Source organism: Leuciscus leuciscus (assembly GCF_965113295.1).
Source record: "Leuciscus leuciscus genome assembly, chromosome: 14".
Taxonomy (NCBI): domain Eukaryota; kingdom Metazoa; phylum Chordata; class Actinopteri; order Cypriniformes; family Leuciscidae; genus Leuciscus; species Leuciscus leuciscus.
In genome coordinates, this window is record NC_138738.1 from 6397603 (window position 1) to 6424540 (window position 26938).

The following is a 26938-nucleotide window of genomic DNA, read 5'->3' on the forward strand; positions in this document are numbered from 1 at the left end:
TGGATGCGACTTTTGAGAGAGTATGCAGTAAGCACGGTACTAATTTAGCTTCCATACTCTTGGAAAAAAACACTTGGATATGTGCCTAATAATAGCGCACATTTATCTAGGTTAGTGGTAGAGCGAGTGGGCATGTAAAGTGGCTAACGTTAGGCTACTACCATGTTTTAAAGGTCGATGAATGTTAGGCGAATGTTTAAATATATATTAGAATGATTTCTAAAGGATCATGTGATACTGAAGACTGGAGAAATGATGCTGAAAATTCAACTTGGTCATGACGGGAATAAAATTATGTATTTAAAAATATTGAAATAGAAAACAATTTAAATTGTTATAATATATGTTTTCATTGTTTTTTGATAAAATAAATGCAGCTTTGGTGAGCAAAAGAGACTTCAAAAATCATTCCGAGGCCAAAATTCTGAACGGTATTGTATATGATGTATTTTTAATGCATAATTTTATATATTTGAATTCTGAAAAGTATCTAATGTTTTAAAATATTCATGACTATTGATACTGACAATGATATTTATGAGAACACTCACCCTGATCTGTTTGTTCTCCTCTCGTAGCCGCTGCACCTCCGTCTGCAGTCTTTTACATTCCTCCATGATCTTCTTGACCTCTCCATCATCCAGACTGGAGGCCATGGACTTCATAGACAATGTGGATGATTCCGACTTTGAGAGACTGGCGGATATCTTATTGCTTTCCATTTCATGCTGTGGCCAAAATCAGGTTCACAAACACACACACACAGACAGACACACACAATCATAAGCAAATGCATCCATAAAAGAGCCAAGAATCTGTTTTGCTTAATAGTTTTAGGAGAGGGAAAAATGAATGTAGTTATGCCTGCTGTCATTTCACACACTGCCTACAGCTCGGAGCGAACATGAGGAAAAACATGAAAACCCATCTACTCACTGTTTTCTCATTTTCAGCGGGCATATCAAAGACACATCTCAGCTTGGAGTCCATCAGATCCTCTGGCTTGGCGTCCTTCCACTGCAGGAGAGAACAACAACATGTGTAAACAAGAGCCTACATTTGATTATACACCAAATAAACACCTCATGAGCCGTTTACAAACCCTAGCGACCTGCTTACATACACAACATTTTTAGGCATCATAGGAAGATTTCCCCAGAGAAATGTAGATGATAAAAAGTACTGCTAGAAAATCTCTGAACAATTAAAAATGCACAATTGACTAAAATATTTGTGTGCTTTGTATTTCACATGCTTGTAACAGCATTGATCCATTAGCCTAGCCACATGCCACCTGAGCCAATTGTGGACGTTATGCATTAATAAGTTGCCCATGAAGAGAGTTTCAAAGCAGTCATCTGCGAGGTCACGGATCTTAAAAAGGTATCCGGCTATGTAGACAGCAGACAGTGAGGCAGCTCCCTCGGTTTTGGAGTCAAGCTATGGAGCCATCAACAAGCAATAGTGGAAATAGTTCAGGACAGTGAATAAGTAGCCAGATCTCTGCTCTACATTTTCTTTCCGCTTCTCCTTCCTGTCATTTTCATAACCTATTTACCATTACATCTGCTCATGCACACAAATGTTCAGTATGATCTATTTCAGAAAGCTCAGAGAGAGTCATGAACAACCAAGAGATTTGGATATTGCTCTTGGACCCTTTCAAACACTGGAGTTATGTGACAACCCCAGTTATATTACTTGAACAGCACACTCACACCGCTTTGTATCATATATTGTTGATCTATGCCAGAGGTTATCACAATATTATTGCTTAATGGCATTGTAGCACACTTTTGATGAAGTCTGTATATTTAAAAACTTTAAAAAATCATGCAAAATACTTTTGTGTTGTTGTTGTTGTTAACTAAAATAATTTTTATTTTTTTATTGAAATAAAGCTGAAATAAAATAAAATATAATTATCAGATGAAAAAAACAACAAGAAATGCTGCCTAGGCAACTAACTGAAGTAAAATTATTTAAATGTAAGTTCTCATTATCAAAACTGAAATGAAAATAAATTAAGGCTTAGTAGAAATACGTAAAAAAAAAAAAAAGCACATACAATTACTTAAAGCTGCAGTCCGTAGTTTTTCCTCTTTGTCGCCATCTCTGTTTGAAATCTGCAATTGCAGTTATTCGCGAAATTATCAACTTTACGTGGGTTGTGCCTCGGCACGGCACAGCGCGGATGAATCCAATGTTTTGAGGAGAATGTGTGGCTGTCAGTCGCCGCGCCGGTGTGGATGCGCATTCGCAATCACAGATTCTACTTTTTGGAAGTATGAACAAAATAAGAATTTTCTCCAGTAAATGTAATCTGAACAAGTAAGTAACATCCACTTTTGCTCTGACCAACTAAGGGGAAAAAAGCATTGCAGTAAATCGCGCTGATTAAATCTTAACGATCGCTTATCATATCACGTCAAACTGTGCAAATTATACTTTGTTCTCAAATTGTTAATGTGAACAACATCAGCATTGCGTGACTACATTAAATGCCCTTCCGATATTATCCTTGTTTTCGCATGGGCCGGTTGCAGTCTCTTTTTTTCTGTAGCCACTCCGAAGTCTGAAGTCTTTTGCATTTTACAACGGGTGAATCTCCAGTTGTCACTGGTGATTGACGTTTGAACCTTTCTGGATCCGCCATCAAATTGATAAGTTTAATTATATCAAGCGCAGTGAGAAAAGGCTATAAATCTCCACCTCCAACATCCTCACACGCAATATAGCCTACTAGCCGAGACTCTTCTTTATGTGTACGGATGTGACGTAATGATGCAAAGACATGCTTGAATTTCCCGCGGAAATCCACCAGTACCGCTGGAATTAAAAACATTATTACAAGCTTACTGTTTTGAATCGAGCTAAGGCAAGCAGATAGTTTTGAACACTGGCTGATTATGTACTTGCTCAAAATTTAATTTTGGATAATTTTTAACCCCCAAAAAAGTTATGGACTGCAGCTTTAAACCCAAAAATTAAAACATAAATAAAAGCTAATTAAAAAAAATATTGATAAATACTATACTACTATATAAATAAAGCCAAACAAATAACACTGTTCAAGGCTGGTAAAAACATATAAATTCACCTGCAATTAGCAGTTATAAAAGTACATTTTGGACCCCACATATAAGACATCAAGAATGGTTATATATATATATATATAGAGAGAGAGAGAGAGAGAGAGAGAGAGAGAGAGAGAGAGAGAGAGAGAGAGAGAGAGAGATGGCATGGATCAGTACTCACCACTCCCTCAGTGTCGGTCATGTCAGGTGGGGCCAGCAGAGACTGTACCATGAACTTGTGTTTGCTTTTCTCATTCGGATCATAATCGAACGGTTGCAGCATCACTGTAAGACAAACACAAGAACATAAATACAGTACACATTAAACAATATCTTTAGCGTTTTCCTCATTTTAGTGGGCAGGATAGTCATAAGACGACAGGCAATGTTGGGGGAGAAGAAAAAGGAACCGGATCGGAAATGATCTGAGCCAGATTTGAACCTGAGATGCCTACTTGAGCCCCAAGTGCTAGACCATGATGGCTCCAACATCATTCATTTTATTTTTAAGGAATAAAAAAACTATACAATATTACAATTTCCAGCAGATAGGTTTCTCAACAGTCCAAGGGCCAGATTTACTAACAGCTTGTGCCAGCGCAAACCCTCTTTTGGCGTTAATAAACTACTGTCAGGATTTACTAAAGACACGCAGTGGAAAAAATAGCGGTGAAAAGGCGTGGACAGTAATTTTTGCAGCTGACCTTATTGAATATCCATTTGTAGGAATTATCTTTTCAGAAGCAAAATTTATGGGAGAAGAGTATCTAAATGAATCATGCAAGGTGATTTTCTAAGGTTTGCGCTAGTCAGTCTACGGTTTTATTGCGGCATTGTTTACCGCCTAAAAAGTGTCTTAAACCAGCAGCTAATTTGCGTTGGTCATTGTGGAAATGATCCGGCTGCGTCTGTGTTCTTTATTTTGCAAGTCTTCAGTAGATCACGCGCAGAACTTTCTACTCCCAGAGTTTTTTTGGAATTGCGCTCTTACGCTAATCTGCCCTGTTTAGTAAATCTGGCCCCAAATGTGATAAAATATTTGGGTGTAAAACACCCATGTTTCACAAAATGACATTACTCAGAAAAACAGAAAGACTTAGCTATTCATTTCATATAATCCCACTACAAACGTTGCTGATAAAACTTCAGTGACCCCAGAAGGGCAATTTATCTTACAGCTCCTAAACAGTGTTTTTCACGTTAATAATAACACATTCAGCCTTTAACTCAAACCAGGTGTTAGTGTGAGGAAGTTCACGTCTACAACCCCATCAGCACCATCCAAAGGCGGCCATGTTATTTGATGTCATTCCAATGAGCAAAAGCTAATTTAGAGTTGTTACCATGATTTACAATGATCACTTTCTTATGCCTGGCGTGCGAGGGCTCTGGCACGGTTGAAATCAGTATTGAAAGCCGATTTCACCCCCATCACCCTTTTTAAAAGACACCATTCGGATTCAAAAGGGTCTTTTTTTACACTGGAGTGAATGTGTGCATGATTTAGGAAAACTGCTGCTAAGTTTCATTAAAAACAAATGATCTCTTAATTTCAAAGGCCCTCTTAGATGTGGCTACTACTGCCGAGTTCACAGAAGATGCACGCCAACTCCCCCGCGAGTTAAAAAAAACCCTCACTTTGGTTTTGTGTGCCATTATGGCAATCAAGCGCCGTCGATATTGCAAACTGAAAACAGACGGCTGAGACAGATTGGGAATGTCCTGTTTTGTCAGTCCCAATCTTTCCGACTGCACTAGACCGGTATTTCACTAGCAGCATCAAGGGAGTATTTTTTAAACGTATCAACAGAGGAAGAGGGATTAAATGAGTCTTGACATGACTTTATTTGTACAGTTCACATTAGTAATATTACTAAAAGAAATGTGCACTGTGCAAATATTCAGATTTCTCACCCATAGCTGTTGCTATCCTTGATACAAGATGTGGAGAAAGTCAAAGTATCAGCTCAAGTTCACACCATTCAGCTTTGCCATTACAGGAATAAATTACATTTTAAAATATATTACAATAGAAATCATTTATTTAAAATTTTAATAACACTTTACAATAATGTCTAATTTATTAACGTTAATTAATGCATTACGTAACGATGAACGATGACGTAACTCATGTTAACAGATACAACTTTTGATTAGTAAATGTTGAGATTAACATTAACTTAGATTAATGAATGCTGTAGAAGTATTGTTCATTGTTAGTTCATGTCAACTAATGTAGTTAACTAATGTCAACAAAAGAAACCTTAATGAAAAATTACCTTAATTAAAAATTTTAATGGTAGTGTATATCAATTGTCACAGTAATGAAAACAGCAATAGTCATACTGCCCACGGTATATGACGTTTATGCACATTGCATCACAAATGAAAAACAACAACTACTTTTTAGACTGAGGGTGTTTACACGACAACGATGTACTGAAAACGAAAAAGGTTTTACTTTGCTTTTTTGAAAATGTTAGCGTACAGACGACAACACTGCCAAACGATCCTCGTTCACATGGATCTACGAAAATGAATAAAAACTCTGTATTATGGTGCCAGGCCGGTAGTTGGCGATGTCGTGTTGTGTAAATGAACGGCCAAAATGCAAAAAAAGTTGTGGTAAACAGTGTTGTGTGAATGTGAATTTAAAAATAGATTTCCTGAGATTTTTTCGATGTTCAAACTGCAATCAAATAAACAGATGTGAGTTGAATGTGCTCTTTTTTTGTGTGTGTTTTTTTTTGTTGCTAAACAAAGCCAGAGACTTTATAGTCTAAGTATTAGGGCTTTGACTTTTGCCCAAAAATCATATTCGAAGTTAGTTTGTTTATTAATATTAATATTTGAATATTTATTAATAATATTTTGACAGATAGCATGGAGTCGAATTCTGGCCTGCCTCGCCCCCGATCCCTCCCCCTCCTCCTCTTCCAGCTTGCCGGGATGTAGTGTTGACAGGTGGGCTCTCATGTGGCTGGTCGTCGTGTGGTATGCGAGTTTGGTCCTACATATTTTACACATCACTTTGTCCTTACTCGTGATTTTTCCCTGTTTCTTTGGGAACCCAAAGTAGCGCCACACGACACACGTTGCTTTTCAAATTGTCAGGAGTGTAGATTTCGAACTCCTCGTCAGCCGTGGTTGTTGTAGCCGTTGGCGCGGCCATTGTTTTGGTATGCAAAATAGGCGCTAATCAGGACGCTAACGTCACCTACAGGAGCCCAGATGACCAATAATAGCCTTGCTAATGAGCTCGCGATTCACAACTTCACCAGGCGTGAAAAAGCCTCGGAATCTGAATTGAAAACAACGTTTACAAGCAAACACATTTACAAAAAATAATGCCCATAACAGGTTCGAATATTAAAGACTGCCTAATATTCGTTAGAATATCATTATTTTTTTTAAAATTCGAATTATATTCGAATAACGAAGTTCGGAGTCAAAGCCCTAATAAGTATTAGGTGTTATTGTCTTGAACAATAAAATGGACGTGTGATTGACCGTTCATTCTCTGGCAGATCACTACTGACACAATCCAACAAGAGCAAGGCAGTGATTTAATCATTATTAAAGCACAAGAGCATGATTTCTTTAACAAAGAACATCTTTATGTGATGCTTAAATTTGCAGAACATGGAAAATGTTAGCCCGAAGATGGTTGGAAATTTACAAGAAACAGAATAGTGAAAATAAATGTGATTATATTTATCCATTTAATGTGATTGACCTGATAATATTACAAAATATTAACTAATTTACGCTCTCAGGTATGCATACTTTTGATCAGATATCTCTAATGTGCAATGTAGAAAGACGAGGATAGTTCATGTACAGAAAGGTCTTTCTGGATCTCCTTTTTTGTTTTGAAAGCAACCGTATTTGGCACAATCTCAGTCTTTTACACAAATTTTATGAGCTGTCTGCACATACTGTTCTTTCTTGTATTCTTAAGAGAACTATTTCTAATCACACAGAGCTTGTGTGGTCATCTTCAAGGCTGTGGCCTGTCTGGGGGCGGGACAACTGCAGAAAACTGTCGCCATGGGCCATGTGCATTCAAACAAAACACCTGACTGCAGACAATCGTTCCTCTGCCTAATTAACTGGATCCCTGAAGATAAAAAGCAGAGCAACTCCATTAATTATGAAACATGACCTCGGAATCCCCTCGGCAAAAACTATGAAGTCTAAATGGAGAGAGGGAGAAAATGTGAGGAAATCCAGACAGCACTAATGGTTTAGAGAGCCATACTTAACTTACTAAGTTCCAAAGCAAAGGTTCTGAGTCATGACAGGGTATTAATAAGTATAATCAACAAGTCATTTGATAGTATCATGACAGGATTATAAACACTAAGTGATTAACCATAATAAACCATATTCAGCATGAAGTTTACTGGTGTCTCCACCTTGCAGTTAAAGAAATATCATGTCAAAAATCCCAATTACTGATCTCTTCATAATGTTTGGATTGATGGAATTATAAAAAAATTAAGACTTAAAGAAGAAAAACAAAAGTCAACCTATTTTCTGTTAAATCGCAGTGTGTCAAAATCACTATTATCAGTAACCACAAATATATCTTTAAATTTGAGTTACTTCACTTGGTGCAGCCAAAGAAATGTTGTTGTTGATCAAATAAAGGCATAGAAGTGTTACATAATGGTGAAATTGATGTGAGTGTGAGTGTTAAATAAGTGTGTAGTCTTCAGACAATGTGGAAGTGGACATATACTGTATAAAGAACTTGACAAAGGTAAAGTTTCTTCAGTCATAACAGATTCATGAGGGATTCAGAGCTTGAAGTTGTTGCTTTTGAACTGTCAACAAAAAAACTTCACAACCCAGACAGACAGTGATGTTTGAGAACGGATGGAGACGTGAGGCTCGTCTCATAGGTCTGGATAAAAGTCAAAAGCCCATTAACCAAAATCCATTGTGCATCCCCTCTGATAAACTCGCCAGGGAAGACTAAAAAACTAGCTTGTCATCGATTCAAATACAGTCAGAGCTATTGTACATATTGACAGGGACCAGGCATCTCACCATGGAGAGAAATCCCAAAACATCGGAATCAACATAGAATAACGAGAGCAATTTAAGAATGTCCGTGAGATTCCAAGAGGCTCTGAGATTTCAAATGAGTTGAGTTATAAGCAAAACTCTCAAAGGTCTCAGAGACCAACACTGCTGTTGGTTATGTAAAGGCTTCTGTCATGCACAGAGAGCAGTTGGGTAATGGATATAAAGGTGCTGTAACATAAATGTCTCCTTCATTTTGCCAACCACAGTATCTCACAGGAGACGGGTCAGGTGTACTGTACTCCAATGACTTCATTAGCTCATTTGCATAAAAGTTACATATTCTCATCTAAGCCGCACTGATGGACATGGCCACAGCACTTCGTCAACAGTCACTCTTGCTCATTAAAGCCCTGCATTTCAGCCCGAGCCCGACGGGCCCCGACTTTTTTACGCCCCTAGGGCCGGGCTTCGGGCCAATTTTCACGTCATAGTTCACATGCGGGCCGGGCCTCGGGCCTTTTTTGGGTTATCCTTCTTTTTATATTTTTAGACATTAATTTAAAAAATATGAGAAGTTGACGTCGACGATAGAAAAACAAACATAGAAAGACATTTAATAACCTCATAACTTTCATAATCGTAAAATTACACTGACATATGATTGACATGACAGTCTCACGCACGCACGCACGCACGCACACACACACAGAAGGTTTCCCGTCAGCGCAACCAACGATTCACCTCATGTGCAAATAATGGAGAATATTAAGAGAAAAATCGCAGAGTGATAGAAGAGAGGACTGGGTTAAAATCTTCCACTGTGGATGCTATTCTTTTTCTCCACGATGCTCTGTAGAGACTGTTCTAACTTTTCGTTTGATTGGACTTTATTTCCGTTTAACTGTTGGAAACTACTGGAAAAAAGAATGGCCATGTGTGGTGCATTTTTTAGGTAAGATAACCTGCAAGTTTGTTATTGATTTATTTAATTTAATTTGTTTAGATTGGCTATTGCTCATTTCGTTTGCGAGCGCTGTTACGAGCAGCCTGAGCCTGCCTCAGTATTTTTTTAAAAATGTACTCACTGTGGTTTAATAAATAAACATTAAACTAACTGTCTGTGTGATATGCTTGAAGTGTTTTATATCTATGGATTTTATTGTAGCCAAGTAAAGTATTAGCGTTGATTTGAGAGGCTAAATTGATCAAACATGTTTTACTCGCTGTTGGCTCGGCTTGCTTGGTCGTCATTTATTTTAATTTTTTTAATGCTCCAAACATTTGTCTAAATTAACTTAATAAAGAAATGAAAAGAAAAGAAACATAACGAACAAAACGGACATATTTTAATGGCTGCAAATAGGGCAGGCTGCCGCTGTAAAAAAAAAAAAAAAACGGGCTCGGGTCGGACTCGGGCTGATAATTCTGATGAGCTGTCGGACACGGGTCGGGCTAGGGCCTGAGCGTCTCGGGCCAGGGCCAGGCTCGGGCCTAGATTTGAGGCCCGTGCAGGGCTCTATTGCTCATTTCACATCATAGTTTCTGGTCGTTTTATCACTAATCACGGTCTGCAAAAGTGCCTTCAAATCAAATATTTTAGCATTACTTATTTACCTTTAAAGTTTCATTTTAATTGTATTTATATATAGGCTTATTTTATTTTTTTCCAGTTTAAGCCATTTTAGTTCTTCATCGTAAGCTTTATTTCTGTTAGTTGCCAAGGCAGCATTTCAAATTTTTTTTTTAAAGATTTTTATATAATATATATTTTTTATTTCATCTTTTTTTTGAATTACTAAAAAAAAATTGTAATAGTTTTAGTGAACCAATTTTTTGGGGGGTGATTTTTTGTTGTTGCCATTTTTCGCTTCCATTCTCACCTTCCGTTCAAAAACAACAAACGGTCTGTGTTTCTGATGAGTTGATTCTCTGTAAATTCACACATACAGAAACCAGGACGTGCACAGAAAAAAAATGTGCTTGCAGAAAGGGCTAACACTTATAAAACAGGGATGGGAATCTGGATCCGCACAGACAGAACTGCCTACGGATACAAGTCAAGCTGTCAAGCTCACACAAACAGATTTCCTGTGACACATCGACAGAAAAGATCAGAAATGACTCACTATTAAACAATCCCTTTCAAAATTGACCTAAATAATCAACATCTCATACTGATCAATTACCTGACAGAGTTAATGATCATTTGATAGCAATGGCAATTTTAAGCACTTGGTTCTTTGAAAGACCGCTAATGGCGTTTTCATTACAAACATCTGTCATATGATACACAATATTGACATCATCATCGTCAAAGTGGTTCCTCCAAAGACTTGGAGCAGATGACTCATAGCACAGTATTTAATGTAATTAAACTATATATGGCTCTGTATCTGCAACAGTGTTATAAAAAAAAATTAAAACAGTTATTAAAGGAAGGCAGTGCATGTGTTCCTGTAAATGGAGAGCATTTCTATTGAGTTTATAACAAAGCAAGCAAAACAATAAATAATATTAATATAAATCAGGCAGATATAAATAATAAATTACAAATGAATATTAATTTTAAATAACTATTATTATTAATTACGACGCAAGCACAACAATAAATAATATTAATATAAATAAGAAAAGAAGAATAAATAAATACAAACATATATAAAAAAATATATGAATAATTAGTAAGAATAAGTAGAGGTAGTAATAACAATAACACTTATATATATATATATATATATATATATGTAAATTAATATTTATTCTTATTTAATATTAACACTTTAATATCTTATTTAATTCAATTCAATTCAATTCAATTCATCACAACCTCTCCATTCAACTTGGTTCATCAACCATAATTCCTTCCAGTAAAGCCAGGAATCTTGGAGTTGTGATTGTTGATCAGTTAAGCTTCACAGACCATTTTGCTATAATGGCCCGGTCCTGCACATTAGGGAGATTAGATCCTTCCTAACGGAGCATGCTATACAACTCCTTGTCGAAGCTCTTGTTCTATCCAACCTGGCCTATTGTAATGCTCTCTTGTCAGGCCTTCCAGTATGTACTGTCAAACCTCTTCAACTGATCCAGAACGCCAGAGCAAGAGTGGAAGAGAGCGCACACACCTCTCTTCACTGGTTTGCACTGGCTGCCAATAGCCACTTGCATCAAATTCAAGGCTTTGTTTGCCTACGGAACAACCACTGGCTCTGCACCACTATACTTAAAGTGAACGGCGCTTGGTGGTGCCATCCCAAAGAGGCATAAAATCACTCTCACGGACCTCTTCCTTCATAAGCATTACTAGTTCTATTCTGTTTCTCTATTTATTTATTCCATCCAAGAATCCAAGACTCAGCTTACTGTATTTATAAAGTATAAATTACCCCAAAATGTAAATTCTGTCATCAGGTACTCACCCTCATGTAGTTTCAAACCTGAAAGATTTTCGTTCATCTTCCAAACATAAATGAAGATAATATGTTTTATGAAATCTGAGAGATTTCGGATCCCTACATTTAAAGTAAATTCCTCTAAAACTTAAAAGATCATCTTATCTGTGTAAGATATTCAACGAATGCCTGCATTGAAAGTGTACTGCGTTAGAAAAAAAAATAGTTTACAGAGTTTCAGTAACAGTACTACATTAAACTACTAATATAATGTATAATAATGCAATGGGGTAATATTTGTGGGTCCTGATAATGCCAAATGTCTGATTTTACCAGTAAAAAAGGGCTTACATTATTTATAGCCTACTATGCATAGTATAATTCTGTATTTTCAGGTTCAGAATCATGAATATTTTTATTCTGGTGTCACAACTGTTTTACTGCTTTACCTGTTCTCTCTTAGATTTCAGCTATCCCAATTAAAATTCAGTTTTATTGTTCAGACACACCTAGTCAATTGGTAATTTACATACAGAAGGTTCAATTAAATCTTGAAATATTGTTAATTCTTTATTAAGTTGTATGTACAACAATGTTATTGAAAATTGTTAATGTTTTGGAAATAAATCTGTTATTTGAATTTCAGGTTAATTTTTTTATTTTGTTCAAAATATTGTGATGCGTATCGTATCGTGTATCGTGATACGTATCGAATCGTGCGCTGAGTTTATCGTTACACCCCTAATAATTATAATAATAACAGCAACAACAAGAACTATGAAGGCAACAACATTCTTGTCGTCATTTGGAAGCTTTGACAGTTTAAATCAAGAGTGATCAATGGTATTTGAAGAAAAATGAGGTGTATTTACCAGAGACGTTGATGGAGGTTCCGGCATCAATCACTCCGCTGTTTGGCCGTACGCAGTACCGGCGCGGTGCAGTCGTCTTTACTTTAAAGCACACATTTCTGTCTGTGGGATTAGCGAGCTTTAGAGTAGTGGTCACCACATCTGTAAAAGGACCTGAGGGGAGAAAGACAGGACATTCAGTTGTTACATACAAAACTCGGGTGTTGCTCTGTGGTTGTTAACGCTTTGCCATGCAGTTGCTAGTGTGTGCTGGGTGATGGCTTGATGCAAAAACATCTCAAACAATATCTGCAGCCAGACTGCTCTAAGTGACCGCATCGATTTACAACCTTGTAACCGATTTCACCCCACCAAGACATAATGATTCGAGACAAATCACATTAGTGGCACATTACAAAATTAGCGGCACATCAAAGGCCAAAAGACCACAGTATTGGTCTCAACCCTGGCACTCGTTTTACACTGCAGCAAAGAATAAGGGTGATTTTCAGGAAAAGGGAACAAAGAGAATTTGTTCTGCCAAAGGCTGATGCTAATCAGTCAATATCACATAATCAATTCATTTTTAATGTTTGTGGTGATGAACAGAGACTTGTATGGTGAACTATATGTTCTTGTATATGACAGGGTTTCTGCAGGGTTTGGTCAGTCAAATTTAAGACTTTTTAAGACCTTTTTATGACCATTATGATTGAAATTTATGACCTACACGAATTACGAAAAATCATTAAAATTCCTTTCAAAAGTTTTTTTTTTTAATTGACTTTCATTGAAAGTAACAAGATGTATTATTTAAATGCCTAAAGACAGCTCCAACGCCTTCTTACCCAGTGTGCAATATGCTTGATACTGATTATTTGCAACAGGCTTGAGCCAACTACTAAACACACCATCTTTGAGCCATGGCTCGTTAAATGTACACTTTCCCATTGTGATAGACCGGGAGATTTCAGTTAGGGCTGTGCAATATGGCCAAAAACAATTATCACGATAATTGTTTTATATTAGTCAATATCGATAATTATCACGATAAATGTCAAATCTTTATTTCTTTCAAGTTTAAAGGCAGACTGTTACTTCTAAGTGAAAGTTGTAGAAACCAGAGCTTTAATTGTGGTTTTAAACTAACTTTACTCTTTATTGTCAGAAAATATAATGACAAACACTTGCTAAAACAGGTGAACATTTCACAAATCTGAGGTAGGACATTCAAACATTTGTCATTTGTCCTTAACAAAATAAATATCTTTATTGGGAAAATAATTACTTAGTTTCTGCATGTGCTAATAGGGGCCAAGTCTTGAAACAGGTTTGTGTTGCCTAACTTTGATGGCACATATCTTCAGGAAATGTATGAAAAATAGTAGCCTAAATACATTATTAAATACTGTAAATATTCCATTAGTCCTTTAATACATTATCAGCACTAATAATATAATAAAATTCAATATGTATATCCCACATGGTGCAGTTAATATTACTAGGCTAACGTTACAGTAAATCCATGATAAATGATGGGAGATTGTAGACGGAAAAGCCTTCAGACTGTATCGTTGTGCAGAGTTTCTCCTGTTGGTCAGCGCTGTTTAATCTGCCTTTAAACTGGTTTAAATCACTGAGACAGTGTGTTCTTCGCTGAATTCAAGCACTTCTCACTGGATCTTGTGACCGAGACTGGATCAGAGTAAACGCATCAGTTCTATTGAGCTCGCGCTGCGCTGCCGTTTGGACTTGGAGCCGAGCGGGTAAATGGTTCGTGTGGCGCGCCGCGCGCGTTTCAAATGAGCGTTCCGCTTTTGGCGCATTTAACCTGTGCATTTAACATTATGCCGCCAGCGCATTTTCAGGGGGAAAAAGCAATGGTAGAACCAACGAATGAACGAGCATATCAATTTAAGACGTGGCTAAATGAAATTTATGACCTTGTATGGAAAATCCGGACGTTTTTATGACTTTTTATGGCCTAAAATTCAGATTATTAAATTTAAGACGTTTTATGACTTTTTATGACTCCGCGGAAACCCTGATATGAACTACATACAAGTCACCACTTGTATGGTAAAACTATATGGTGATAGAGAGAAGATTTATACATGCTTTTCAAAATCTTGGGGTCGGGGGTTGTGTTTTTGAAACAAGTCTCTCATTCTCAATAGGTTTGCATTTTAATGAAATTTATTTCCAACCAATTCCTGATGAAATCAAATCATTTCCAACACCTTTTCAAATATTTCACCCGGAAACAAGGTTGAATCGTTGATATGGAGTAACTGGGATATGTTTTTCCTTGTAACAAGAAATAAAATAAAAATGTAGAAAAACAAATAGGCCTAAATTTAGTAGTACTATAAATATGTTTGTATAAACACTATAAATCCAAGGATAACTTTTTTTCTATCAAAGTCAACATAAAACAGAATAATTTGCAACACATTTTTTATTTCCATAATGTGCCAGTTCCATGTGCAAAAACAAATAAAACGGGACTTTTATCCATCAGGCAGAGCAAGTTATTACATTTTGATGATTGATTACAGAAATAAACAACGAAATTGTGCACAATATAACCATAAATATGTGTTGAGAAAGTAAATCGGGCCAATTTTGATTTCATGTTGACAACCATACATGTTAGCTCTGTCTCAAACATCCTTCACCCTTTGTAATATGGCAGCACCACACATCAAGTATGCAACACCTCATCTAGGTTAATTCTATTAAACCAGTTAAATTATTGAGAGGCTGAGACACTTGAAACCCATGGTGAGCCTTATGTTGTTTGAGGCTTTATGTTGTGTGTTACAGAGGACAAGACGCAGATGAACTAAGCGCCTTGGGCCTTTAAAACCTTAAAAGAGAGACAAACATTACACAAGGCCTAACAATGGACCATTCTGGCCAAAAGCTTCATGTCTATTCCATTCATACAGACCTATCCGGAGACCCTCATAGAATTAGTGCATAAGTAATTGCAAAGCATGAGTCATGCAGAAAGGCATCATTCTCTGTATTAATTTTATTAGGTAAATGACATCACCGATCAATACCAAGAGCCTAAGAAGAACAAAAAACTATTTATGAAAAAACAGCCCTTTTATGGTAGGGCTGGGCATTTGGAGTAATTTTGTAATTAAATACTCAAAAAAAGGTTATTAATTAATCTAAATTATGATATAAATGAAAAATAACAAGTATGACTTACAGTAAAATTATAGTTTTATTCGCAAACGTCACTACACAAATAACGGCTTTTGAATTAAGCTGATATTTTTAAGATCAGATTAAAAAATAGGCTAAAAAACAATAAAATAAAATAAAACACTTGCACCTAAAGCTTAGAATTGTAGTAATGCTGCACCTTTATAGTCACCTATATAGTACTTTATAGTTACCATATAGTAATGTAGTCTCACTTTAATGCATACATATTTTTCATAAAAGATCCTCAGTTTGACCTCTAGAGTCAGACTTCGCTTCAAGAAAGTTCTAGGATATTCTGCAGACACAAATATGTCCCCTGAGCACCTTAAAAAACTCACTGTACACATCATTTAATGTAGAAGAGGTCTTCCTGCCAAACAAGGTACAACGGCGGAAAAGGCCTCGAGCGATTATGCGTGCCTTTCGTATAGCTCAGAAATACCCAACACATCTGTCTGCAGTGATGCAGCGTTCATCTACATGGAGAGATACTTGGCATCCGCACGTGTGCAGATGTGACTCGTCTTTCCAACTCTGCATTTCAACATCTGCCTCTCATTTACACCCTGCTTTATAGCCCTAAAACATATTTATTACAGGACCGTTTCATGAGCAATACAATAATTCAGTTATCCAAGGTCTGAATCAATGAGCACTTATATAATTTCACCACATAGTTCAAGGTATTAGTGATTCTAAACGGATGGAACAGGCCAAAAAGGTGCAGCCCTGCTAAATCAAACAGACGTCACCATATTTTAACAGCTTTGCCCCATTACTACTACACCTGGACCACCTCAAAATCTCAAACTGCCCTTTATACTTCCTAAAATGACATATAATTACTGGCTGGAGGTACTTCCTGAACTCTACAGACGAGTCTCAGCTTCAGACGCTTTAAATATAAAGTGGCATGCCTGGACGGTCGGGTTATTGTTACCTGAAGTCACCTGCTACTTGAGAGCATCACTAACTTTTCAATGAAGTGTATTGTAGGGGGGTGGAGTCTGAGGCAGGAGGTGTGGTGTAACTTTAAGATGATTTTGGCTTCTTTATGGTGTATGACACATGCAGGCAGCCTTCTCTGGGGGGAAGCCTTGTCCAGTGCTGAGAAACAAACGCATTGTACCTCATTTATAAAACATAAGCCTGCAAACTGAGCTTTGGACTACACCTACCAACTCTGCAGTGGATTTGAGATCTCTTTAGCTTTGATATAATGTCAGCTTCATAATGCAATGTCGGCTAAATTAACTCTTGAAAAACAAATATGTCAAACTGTCCTCAATTGTGCAGTACTAACAGCTTTTACATAGAATTTGTTTAAATTATGGCAATATATATGCATTAAATCATGATCCACAAAATGCATGATACTAACAACAGAATATAAAGATGCATAAACTGCACATTTTTCAACTTGACAGCCATGTGTGGCTTATATTTATGTGCAGATTACATTTGATTTGATTTGATTTTTATTTTTCTGGTAAATTTAACAATGAAATAACCAGAAAAAAAGGAGTAGGCTGAAGCCAAGGCTTATATTTGCCTACCCTATTTAACCACATACCTGAAGAATCAGCATTATAAATTATTTAAAAAAACAATATACATAATTATACTACAGGGCCGTTGAATGCTTGAATCTGATTGGTTGACGAACGTTCTAAGGTGTGCATTATTTTCAGGGAAACGCACGGCTAAAGTAGTTCCAGGCAGGTCTTGACCGCATTACAGTTCCATATCACTTCGTGTAGTCAACTGTAATAACGGAAAATAGGATACAATTCATAACAAGAAAAAGCATTTCGCCCCATGCGCTTGATTTGCAATTTTCAATGTCTAGCTTCACAATCAATAGAAACATGCAGTTTAATTTGAATAAATAAACTATAAAGTCCTATCTAATCAATAGAAAATTAAACTGAATAGGCCTATAGGCTAAATAAATGGATAGTCCTGCAGCACGGATTTTTATTGCAGATAATTTAACAAATAAATAATTATTGATAGGCCTACTTGTTAAAAGGGCTTTGGGTTTCATTTATTTGGCTAGTCTATTGTTATTAATTGAATTAATTAATAAATAATAATATTGACGCACATGCTTTTCTGTCTCATTATTGCAACATCTCTCTCTAATAACTGCATTAATAACTGCATAAAGCCGGGAACACACTTTAAGGACGGTTATGAATGTAATTTGATACTTATGACTGATCATGCCCAAAAGCGTGTTCAGCGCGTTCAGTCTGTGTTCAAAGTCGGTGTTTAAAATCCGCTGCAGTCGATGAAACCAGTCAGAGAATGTGTCAGCTAGTCGTGTGTCCCAGCATTAGTCTGCTATCAGCGGCTCAAACCTCCGTTACTAACTCTGAAATTACGTTTTGGAATTAGCAACGGAGGCATGGGATTAGATGCGTAAGAAATTAGTCCTACATACAAGAGCGTTTTAATGACAAAAACTTTACAAACGTCTTGAAATACATAATCTGAACAATGTTTCGAGGTGTGGTAACTGTAGTATAAGCGGAATAATTGACTTCAGGCCGTTGAATTATTAGAAAAACAATGCACACCCGAGGTGAAACGGCCACTCCGCTTCGCGTCGTGACCGCATTACCACCTCGGGTGTGCATTATTTTTCTAATAATTCAACGGCCTGTCGTCAATTATTCCTTACTTATACAATACTGCACATACATTATAATTTTTTTACATAATATTAACAAAATGTACATACTAACTGAATAATCATTAACAATTTTCTTTTACATTTTTTTTTTAAAGCTAAACAAAATTAAGCTAAACATATTAAGTGTTTCCCCACCCCCCAGAGAAAATTAAGTGAGGTTAAAATTCAAGCTTATTTAGAAAGGGGAGAAAAAAAGGAAAGAAAAAATATGTTAATGGATAAGCTTGCTCTCTATTGAAAATGTTTCTTAACCCAATAAAATTTTCCCCCTTGTTTTGTGCATAAACCTCACTAAATTTAGTTCACGGGCATTGAAGATTTCATATCTTATGTCATTTTGCTTTATAAGGTAATTTTATCTTCTTTTAAGGATACTGAAAATCAAGCCAAAAAATACTGAGTAAGAAAAGGATTTCTGCAACGCAGCCCATAAGGCTTTTGTATATTTTTTATTATTCTAGAGTTGCATATTAATTGTCTGATAGATAGATAGTTTAATTTAATGCCATGTCAGCATCTAACGCTATTTTCATGGCAAAAATTAAATTACAAAAATACAAATATCATATAAATACAATAAAACCAAGCAAACAAACACAAGTCATATAATACATAAATTAACATATACCTTTTCAGGTATAATCTTACTGAATAAGTCCTTAAGTGAAATAACTTCATAAAATAGCATTCTACTTTAATAAGTTTAATCATTAAACACAGGACAGTCCAATAAAATATGTTTAACAGAGAGGGGAATCTTACAAAACATAGAGTTACATGCATAGACAATGCATAGAGTTGGGTCTTCACCTTTAAGCAAAAAGGCACGAGTCAAACTTGTATGACCTATACGACGTCTGGTGAATACCACTTGATCATATCTAGTTTTAAGAGTGATTAAAAGTCTGTTTTAAATTCCCGGATGATTTTCATATAGCTTATTATTCTTGCATGTGTTCCACTCCTCTTGCCACCTATTCAATATACCGATTAATAATAGGTCTGACATGTGAGGGAGGAATTTGACATTCTTCTTCATTGTCTGAAAAGAACTCAAACTAAAAATGTATACATAGTAGACCTAAAAGCCTGTCGGAAACAAAAAACGTTTGGACAATCACATCAGGCAACAATTTTACTGTAACTATGCACTACCCTTTGAATCAGGACAATTTTGGAGAAGCATTTTAGAACTGACACCGTTCCACAGTGGAACCAACTGAGACTAATCTTCCTCAATTTTAGTAATTGATTAACAACCAAAAAAATGAAACCTGGAAGAGAATAACCTTATTCCCGGCATAGACTTGACTTAATGTCAACAAATGAGCATTTACACGATTACTAAGCAACCCTTTAAAACAGCAGCACACACACTTTTGAAGACATTAGCATTAACCAATAGCCCTCATGGCCTAGGTGACACCAGTTGAAAAAATCATTTCAGAAGAATTGTGCACAAGAACAGTATTGCTCAACAAGCAAGATCACCAAAGGAAAACTAAGCAATAAAACGGTGCAATGGTTACACACTCATTAGCTTTGAATAGCAATGCTTATCAAAGGTTTGGCTGTTGATAAGCAAAGATCAGATATGGCTTGTTGTAAAAAACAATGTGTCAGGCACTTTGTGAGTGAGCAGTTCATTTCAGAGTTTATTCATAAATTAAAAAAAACCCACAAAACTGCAGGTTACCATGAAACTAACAAAAGACGAGACAGGAACCATTAGATTAAACAGCTTGAAGATAATTATACTGACAACATACTATTACGTTGGGGAAACCAAATGACATTCAGCATTAGACTAACTCCTACAACTAAGAGCATGTCTAATGCAGGGTTCAGACTACACAATATCAGCCCGATCCATTAGACGTGGGGTGTCGTGCTGATTTATAAATGACAATCAGGCATCAGGACGCAAGAATTTATCGTTTTATCTTGTATAGTGTTAGTGTGTCACAGTGGACGACAACCGTCGCCACATCTGCAACGCTTCGACGTCCCAACAGAACTAGCATGTTTAATATTTTACGGTGCTCCACGACGGGTTCCGTCACATCTGTGACACTGACCAATAGGAGCACAGAAGCTCTTCCATACACAGCTTTCAATCATGGCGAAACAAAAGAGAGACAATGTCATTGGTGCTGCTAGGTGGAATTATGCAATGGAGAGAAGGTTTGTGGAGCCATGGTAACAATCCTCCTGCCTGATGTTTCGACGAAGGACTACCACAATGATACGATAAATGTTGGCGAATGATAATGGAGGTGCTTCAGCAACCCGGTGAGCACTGGAATTAGCATTAAGGCTGATTAAGTTTGCTTGGGTGCACGTGGCAAAAATGACGTCATTGTGCCGTTGACAGAAGTGCGTGTGACCCCATTTCGTGTGGCGGTGTGCACGGCATTTTTTGTGACTTTCAGCGTGGCTTTGCTTCCGAAGATGCACGATTTGGAGGCGAATCTGGCCGAGCAGGTACGTTTGTACCGACACCCAGTTTGCGCGTGTCTAGATTAATTGCTTACATTTACAAAATGAGCCTACTATAGCAGAAATAAAGGTCCATGCTTAATAAAAATTTTTTTGAAAATGTTTAGTAAAATTTCAACATATTTAAGAGATCATTGTTTAATTTAGTTTTAGACATGTTCTCATATCCATATATTTTGTTCTAATGTCACAAGCAATAATCTCAAGGTTAACTGGATTTTACATGATTCTTTTGTAGTGTGGTTTTGGTGAAGTGACCTAAAACAAACGGTCACATGTGTACCTTACTTCTCACTACTGATTCCTGACTCCGAGTCGCCCCGTCGTTTCAAAGAATAGTACAACGGCGAGCGCATTAAGTATGAACGGCTTGTCCGTTTGGAGAGGTGTGCATTCAGTCAGAGGAGCCAGGCGAATAAATCAGTAAATCAGGCTTAAAAAGCTAACATGCCGCTTCACATTGTTTGTTTACGCTGTAGGATTACAAATTTAAGAATATGTTTAAGATCTGCTGATCCTACATCCTTACATAACATCACATGAAAAACTAAGGTGAACTAAACTGTATTGGGCATTCAAGGTGAACATGATGGCATCAATTTACTGATTAGATTCAATATAGTTTCCATTGAAGGGGTTTTGTCAGTCTTTGATCTTCCTGCTGAGAGTCAAACTATGTGTAAATGATTACATAGTCTTAGTTCTTGTGACCATGTGATGTTTATACAATTTGGGGGGTACCATTATCTTCAGAAGGGGGAAATTGCCTCTATTGTCTTTAGATGATTCGATTTAGTGGTCATCTCTAAGGCTGTGTGTAAGGTCAACACTTTTAAGGGCTGTCAGCACCTTTAAGGACTGCCCACTGAATGCCTATAAGATACCATGTAAAGTTCCCTTAGTCAGACTTGATGACTGCAGCAACCGACAGCTCGTGTTCTCAATAAAGATTCCAGCTGAAGATACAACCAAGTCTCCTGGTCTTCGCTTCTGAGTTTCCTACAACGCTCTTGTTTCCAGTTGCTAGTTCAGCCTTTTTGATGACGTTACGCACATCACTAAAGACAGCAAGCAACGTGTAGTCCAGTGTTTCCGCTACATTCATTCTGTCGTGGTGGTCCGCCACACCAAAAATCATCCCGCCACGGCTGCAGCTTCTCAGTGAGGTCCGATATTGTGCATACTATTGTGTTATTGTTAAGCCCCACTAAAGGCATAAAAAACATTGTAAAGCACCATAAAGTTTTCGTGCACTATATTCCAAGACTTCTAAAGTCATTCAATAGCATAATTTATATTTAAGTCGTTAAGTTAAAGTTAACGGAAACTCATCTCTCCTCAGTCATTCTCCATTCAGCATTCAAACAGCGCGTCGCGTTCGGTTACGACAGTAGCACGATGACACTCTCTCCAAAATCAATGTTCCCATTATTATACTTTATTTGTAGATAAAGGTCTATGGTTTGCATAAAATGACTATCTTGCTGGAGTTTATTGCGCGTTCTAAATCATATTCCTTTCTCTCGGGTGTCTGTTAGATTACAGCACTGGAGTAGAGAGCACTATGAATTGTTCTTCATGTGCACTGTAACTGTAATTTTAAACTATTAAAAGAAAAGGCTTAATAAACTGTTGCATAGATATAATACACTAAACTTTTCAATGCGAAGCGCTGCATGCTGTGACTTCACGTTGCTTCAAGTGCATCATTCTGCGCACGGGATGCGCATATTCGCTTTGCCGCTCTAAATTGGAGCCATTCAATTCATATTATAATACTATGGGGAGGTTTAAACACCTGGGGCAAGGGGGCGTGGCCCGTGGGGATATTACTCATTGGTGACGCCCCCTCCCCCTGGGGAAATGGTCCTGCCACCACAGCTGGAAAAAATCCTAGAGGAAACACTGTAGTCTGATGTGTTTATGGTCTAAAATCTTATACTAACAGACGAAATTATTGTGTGAGAAATACATGACATATCATGAAAATCTGACTTTTCCCGTGTTTAAGTGCTATAATAGGGTCTCCTCCTGTGCATCTATCAACCCTGACAACGTGAAAAGTGACAACTAGTGATGCTCCGATCAGCATTTTTGGGGCCGATCACCGATTACCGATCACCAAAATCATGATCTGCCGATTGCCGATCACAGAATGGAAATATGATAGAGTCAAGAAAATCTTGAAGAACCACCAATATTTATTTAATTGTAGTTAGAAAACAAGATAACATAAGGCTACTGTAGGCCACCTTTTCCAAATAAGGCACAGTATAATTTTTCAAAACAAAGAGGGGTCAGGCAGACTACAATGGATGTAGTTGAGGAACTAACTACATCAGATCCAAAAAATAAAATAATGACAATGACATTTGAGGTTATTAAAACAGTAAGTCCCGCCCCTCGACTGCCAAAAATAAAAGTGTTCGAGCGAGCAAAATCATCAGGCGAGAGGAGATCAAGCGCGAGAGTGTGGGGAATGATCATGCGCGCGCGCGAGGGCAGAGATGTCATGCGCCCGCGCAGGGTTTGAATGAGCTCACGAGTTCCCGTTTCCTCGCGCGTAGATCTGTCATCCTCTCGCGAATGTCATTTACCGCGCGCGCCAGCATCAGTTGTGCGCTCGTTTATAATTGCCATTGAATTGCCGTCATAGGAGAACTAATTTTGCCACTGTTAAGCAAGCTCTGCTCTACTGTTGTGTTGCCGCGCATGCGGAAAAGTTGCGCGAGTTATTTACGTCACGTGATCGGCTTTTTTGATCGGCGCTTTTGGGGGTTGCCGATCAAGCTATTTTTTGCCAATATCGGCCGATCATGATCGGCGGCCGATCAATCGGAGCATCACTAGTGACAACCCAGTAACTTTATTTCGGTAAGCCTTTCTCTGCAAGCATGTCAAAAATTAGGCCGATCAGATTTCGCTGCCCTTCTGAAGTAGGAAGGGGATCTTATTATAATATTTCCGCCCCTTAATCTGCACGTTTCCACCCACGGCGCCGCCGTTTGGTTTTCTCAAGCGACAACAGTGTAACCAGTTCTAACGCAATGGCAAACGTTCGAGCAAAGCATGCAAACTGTTCTGTCGTTGCTGGACAGACGAGCACTGAACACTATTGGATCAAAAGATGTCACAGCTGTCTTATGAAGACCTCAGGGAACTGTCAACTTGTGTAAAAGTTAAACATGACAGTACATGCAAGTCGATGAGATTGATCAATGTAACTCCACAACAACTACATACATGTATCCACTAGGGGTGGCACGGTACATGAAAAAACATCCGAACCGTTCGGTTCGCTTGTCTCGGTTCGGTGCGTGTGTGCGTCGCGCGGTTCGCACGGTTCGACGCATGCGCAATGTAGCCTTGTGCCCGTGCTACTGCTAATACAATGCTAAATCATAAATCAGACAAATGTAGAATAACATTACAATGTCCAGCAATCGATTTAAATAGTACACTGGGTTTACTTAGACATTTAATGAGATCAACTCCACTAGGCTATATGTTGTTTTTTTCACGTGAATAAATAGGCTACATAGATCGACTGTTCCACGTACCGGTATGTACTTTAATGGTCCAGTGGCAGAACTTGCCAAGCGTGTCAAAGGTTCTGAGTTCTAATCTGCACTCGTTTATATTTTTCTTTTTCATCAAAACCGATTATGTTTATCAGCGGTTGTATATCAAGCAGGGACAGATTTGTATGAATTTTGTTTTGTGATTTCATCGGAACGAATAGAGTAGCCTAGAGTCTCCTCAACGGACTGAAGCGCGCGTCTGAGTGAAGAATGTGCGGCCGCTGCGGTGTGTGCGCGAGCCACGAGAACACTGTATCAGCGCCACTGATCGCAACGGCAACGAGCACTTTGATCACTTGATTAAAAAAAACACATTTCAGCGCTAGATTGCTTCTTATTTAACAAACGAACGAAACGAATACTTTGCTAGTTAACTGGAAATGTTTTATTTATTTGTATTGGTACATCCGTGCTGGGACATAATATCAACCCTGGCAAAAAGTGGTGACAAATAACTGTCCGACACAGCCCACGGGAAATGAGAAGCTGCGTTTTGCAAACACACCCCATTTATGAAATAAATTAATTAATAATTAGATAATTCAGCTATATATCATATGCTGAAGTAAATTTTTGGAGTGTTAAAGATTAAAAGAAAAAACAACAACAAGAACCGTACAGAACCGAAAACCGTGACCCTAAAACCGTGATACGAACCGAACCGTGGGTTTTGTGAACCGTGCCACCCCTAGTATCCACTAACCGATACATACATGTATCCACTAAAAGTTACAATCTCTTACTGAGTCTCTCTCTAAGGCTGCACTCCGCTACGGGTTATTTCTGAGATTTGACTGAAATTCTTTGTTATTCCCGGAGTATCTGAAGATCGTGTAAAGGATCGGCCCTCTTCTGAACGGGGAGGGGAGCAGCAGCTCATTTGCATTTAAAGGGACACACACAAAACCGGCGCGATTTTGGTCACACCCAAAAATGACACACCCAGACACATTCTGGGGACACCAGATTTATAATACATCTTGTGAAAAGGGGTATAATATGTCACCTTTAAAGCACTTACTAAACAATGAACTAAAGACATGACATCACAAGCAATAACAACATTAAATAGGTTTACAAAATGTCCCTGGTTAACTCCAGACAATTCAAAAGGTGTGTCCTGACAGTTTACAAAAAATTTAAATATGCCTGAGGTAGGGTGACTAAAGAAGGAATGCGGTTTCACTGATATTGCAAGTTGATTTGCCAAAACTTTAACATTAGAGAATCTTTTAGGAAATCAGTCGGTGTGATATTATTTTGAAATATCACTTTTTAGCAAATAACGTTTCAGAGGGAGGCAAACGCTCTTTTGCCCATTCCCAGCAAATGCATTAACTGATATGTATAGCTTGATTCCAATACCAGCTGCTTTGGATTAAAGTGACAGCCAAATGCATAAATGTAAATGTTAAAGTTGAGCTCAATGCACTTTCATTGAGCTCCTTAAAGGGATAGTAGTCCACCAATGATAATCCTGTCATCATTCACTCACCCTTACACCATTCCAATCCAAACCTGTATGACTTTTACTAGTATGGAACACAAAAGAAGATTTTAGGAACAAAACAAGATTGGAGCCTGTTGACTAAGGGTGGTCACATGGGAGGTGTCAGTGCCTCCACAGCATTCTTATTGGTTTTAATAAATAGTATGCTAATGTAAACATACAACAATATAGCATTGGTCTCCTGTCGACAGTAATTAGTGTTTCCAGTCCATGAAATGAACCCTGAAATTCTGTAAACATCAAATTTATAAACTTACATTAGACTAAAAGCCCCAAACCTTAAAAGTCTACAACATGGCAACCTATCATCACAAAAATACCTAAATAAGTTTGTTTACGACATAATTATTATCCACTGTATATCCATGTCAGGTGGAGTAATAGTACAGGTGTCTTTTCAATGGTGCCATTGACTTCCTGACTGGAAGCAGCATCAAGGTAGGTTGTTGTCAGTGTTGCCAGATTTCGCTAGGAAAATATGCGACTTGTTCTGAAAAAATAAGCCAAAAATAATCGACTTGCCATATCGAAAGAAGTCAAAATAAGCGGCCCAGTTCTTCATGCTTACGAAAGGCACCATTTCTCCTTCTGATCATCTGAACACGAGGAGAAATGAGCGCTCGCCTTGACAGCTCACTCACAGCGGTCATTCAATCAGAGAAATATAACACTAAATAACGACATACACACTTTGTATGCAAGTAGGCGAAACATTAACAAGCAAATATACCCTGCTGTAAATAAGACTATAATAAAAGCAACAGCCCATTTTTTTGAAGAAAAGAAAAAAACGCAACGTCGTTAATAATAAGCGAACATGGCAACACTGAACTGCTTCATACTAACCGAATTAACCAGCCCACCAGTAGAGCCTGTATTTTAAGGCCTAAACAGGCTAGCACGAGCTAACGTGCTAGTCAGTCTTCTGGTAAACCTCGTCAGCACTTAATCTACTCCCTGTGAAAGACGTTTGATGTCATTCTAATCAGTTTGGAGCGATTTATCATTACGGCGCTGCGCCATATTATCATTATTACTACAAGGATTGAGGCCTGTCAGAAACGCCATCTCACC

General features: G+C 37.6%; 1 protein-coding gene across 2 annotated transcripts in view; it reads right to left on the reverse strand.

The window, feature by feature from the left end:
- Positions 1 to 26938, reverse strand: part of vapb (VAMP (vesicle-associated membrane protein)-associated protein B and C) — a 31751-nt gene that overhangs the window by 4423 nt on the left and 390 nt on the right. For both annotated transcript variants that reach the window (XM_082190303.1, XM_082190302.1), the window contains exons 2-5: positions 12376 to 12528; positions 3259 to 3362; positions 937 to 1017; positions 552 to 728 (exon numbers count right to left, since the gene is read on the reverse strand). In XM_082190303.1, coding sequence (XP_082046429.1) covers positions 552 to 728; positions 937 to 1017; positions 3259 to 3362; positions 12376 to 12528 — 515 coding nt within the window. The remainder of the gene's footprint in view (positions 1 to 551; positions 729 to 936; positions 1018 to 3258; positions 3363 to 12375; positions 12529 to 26938) is intronic.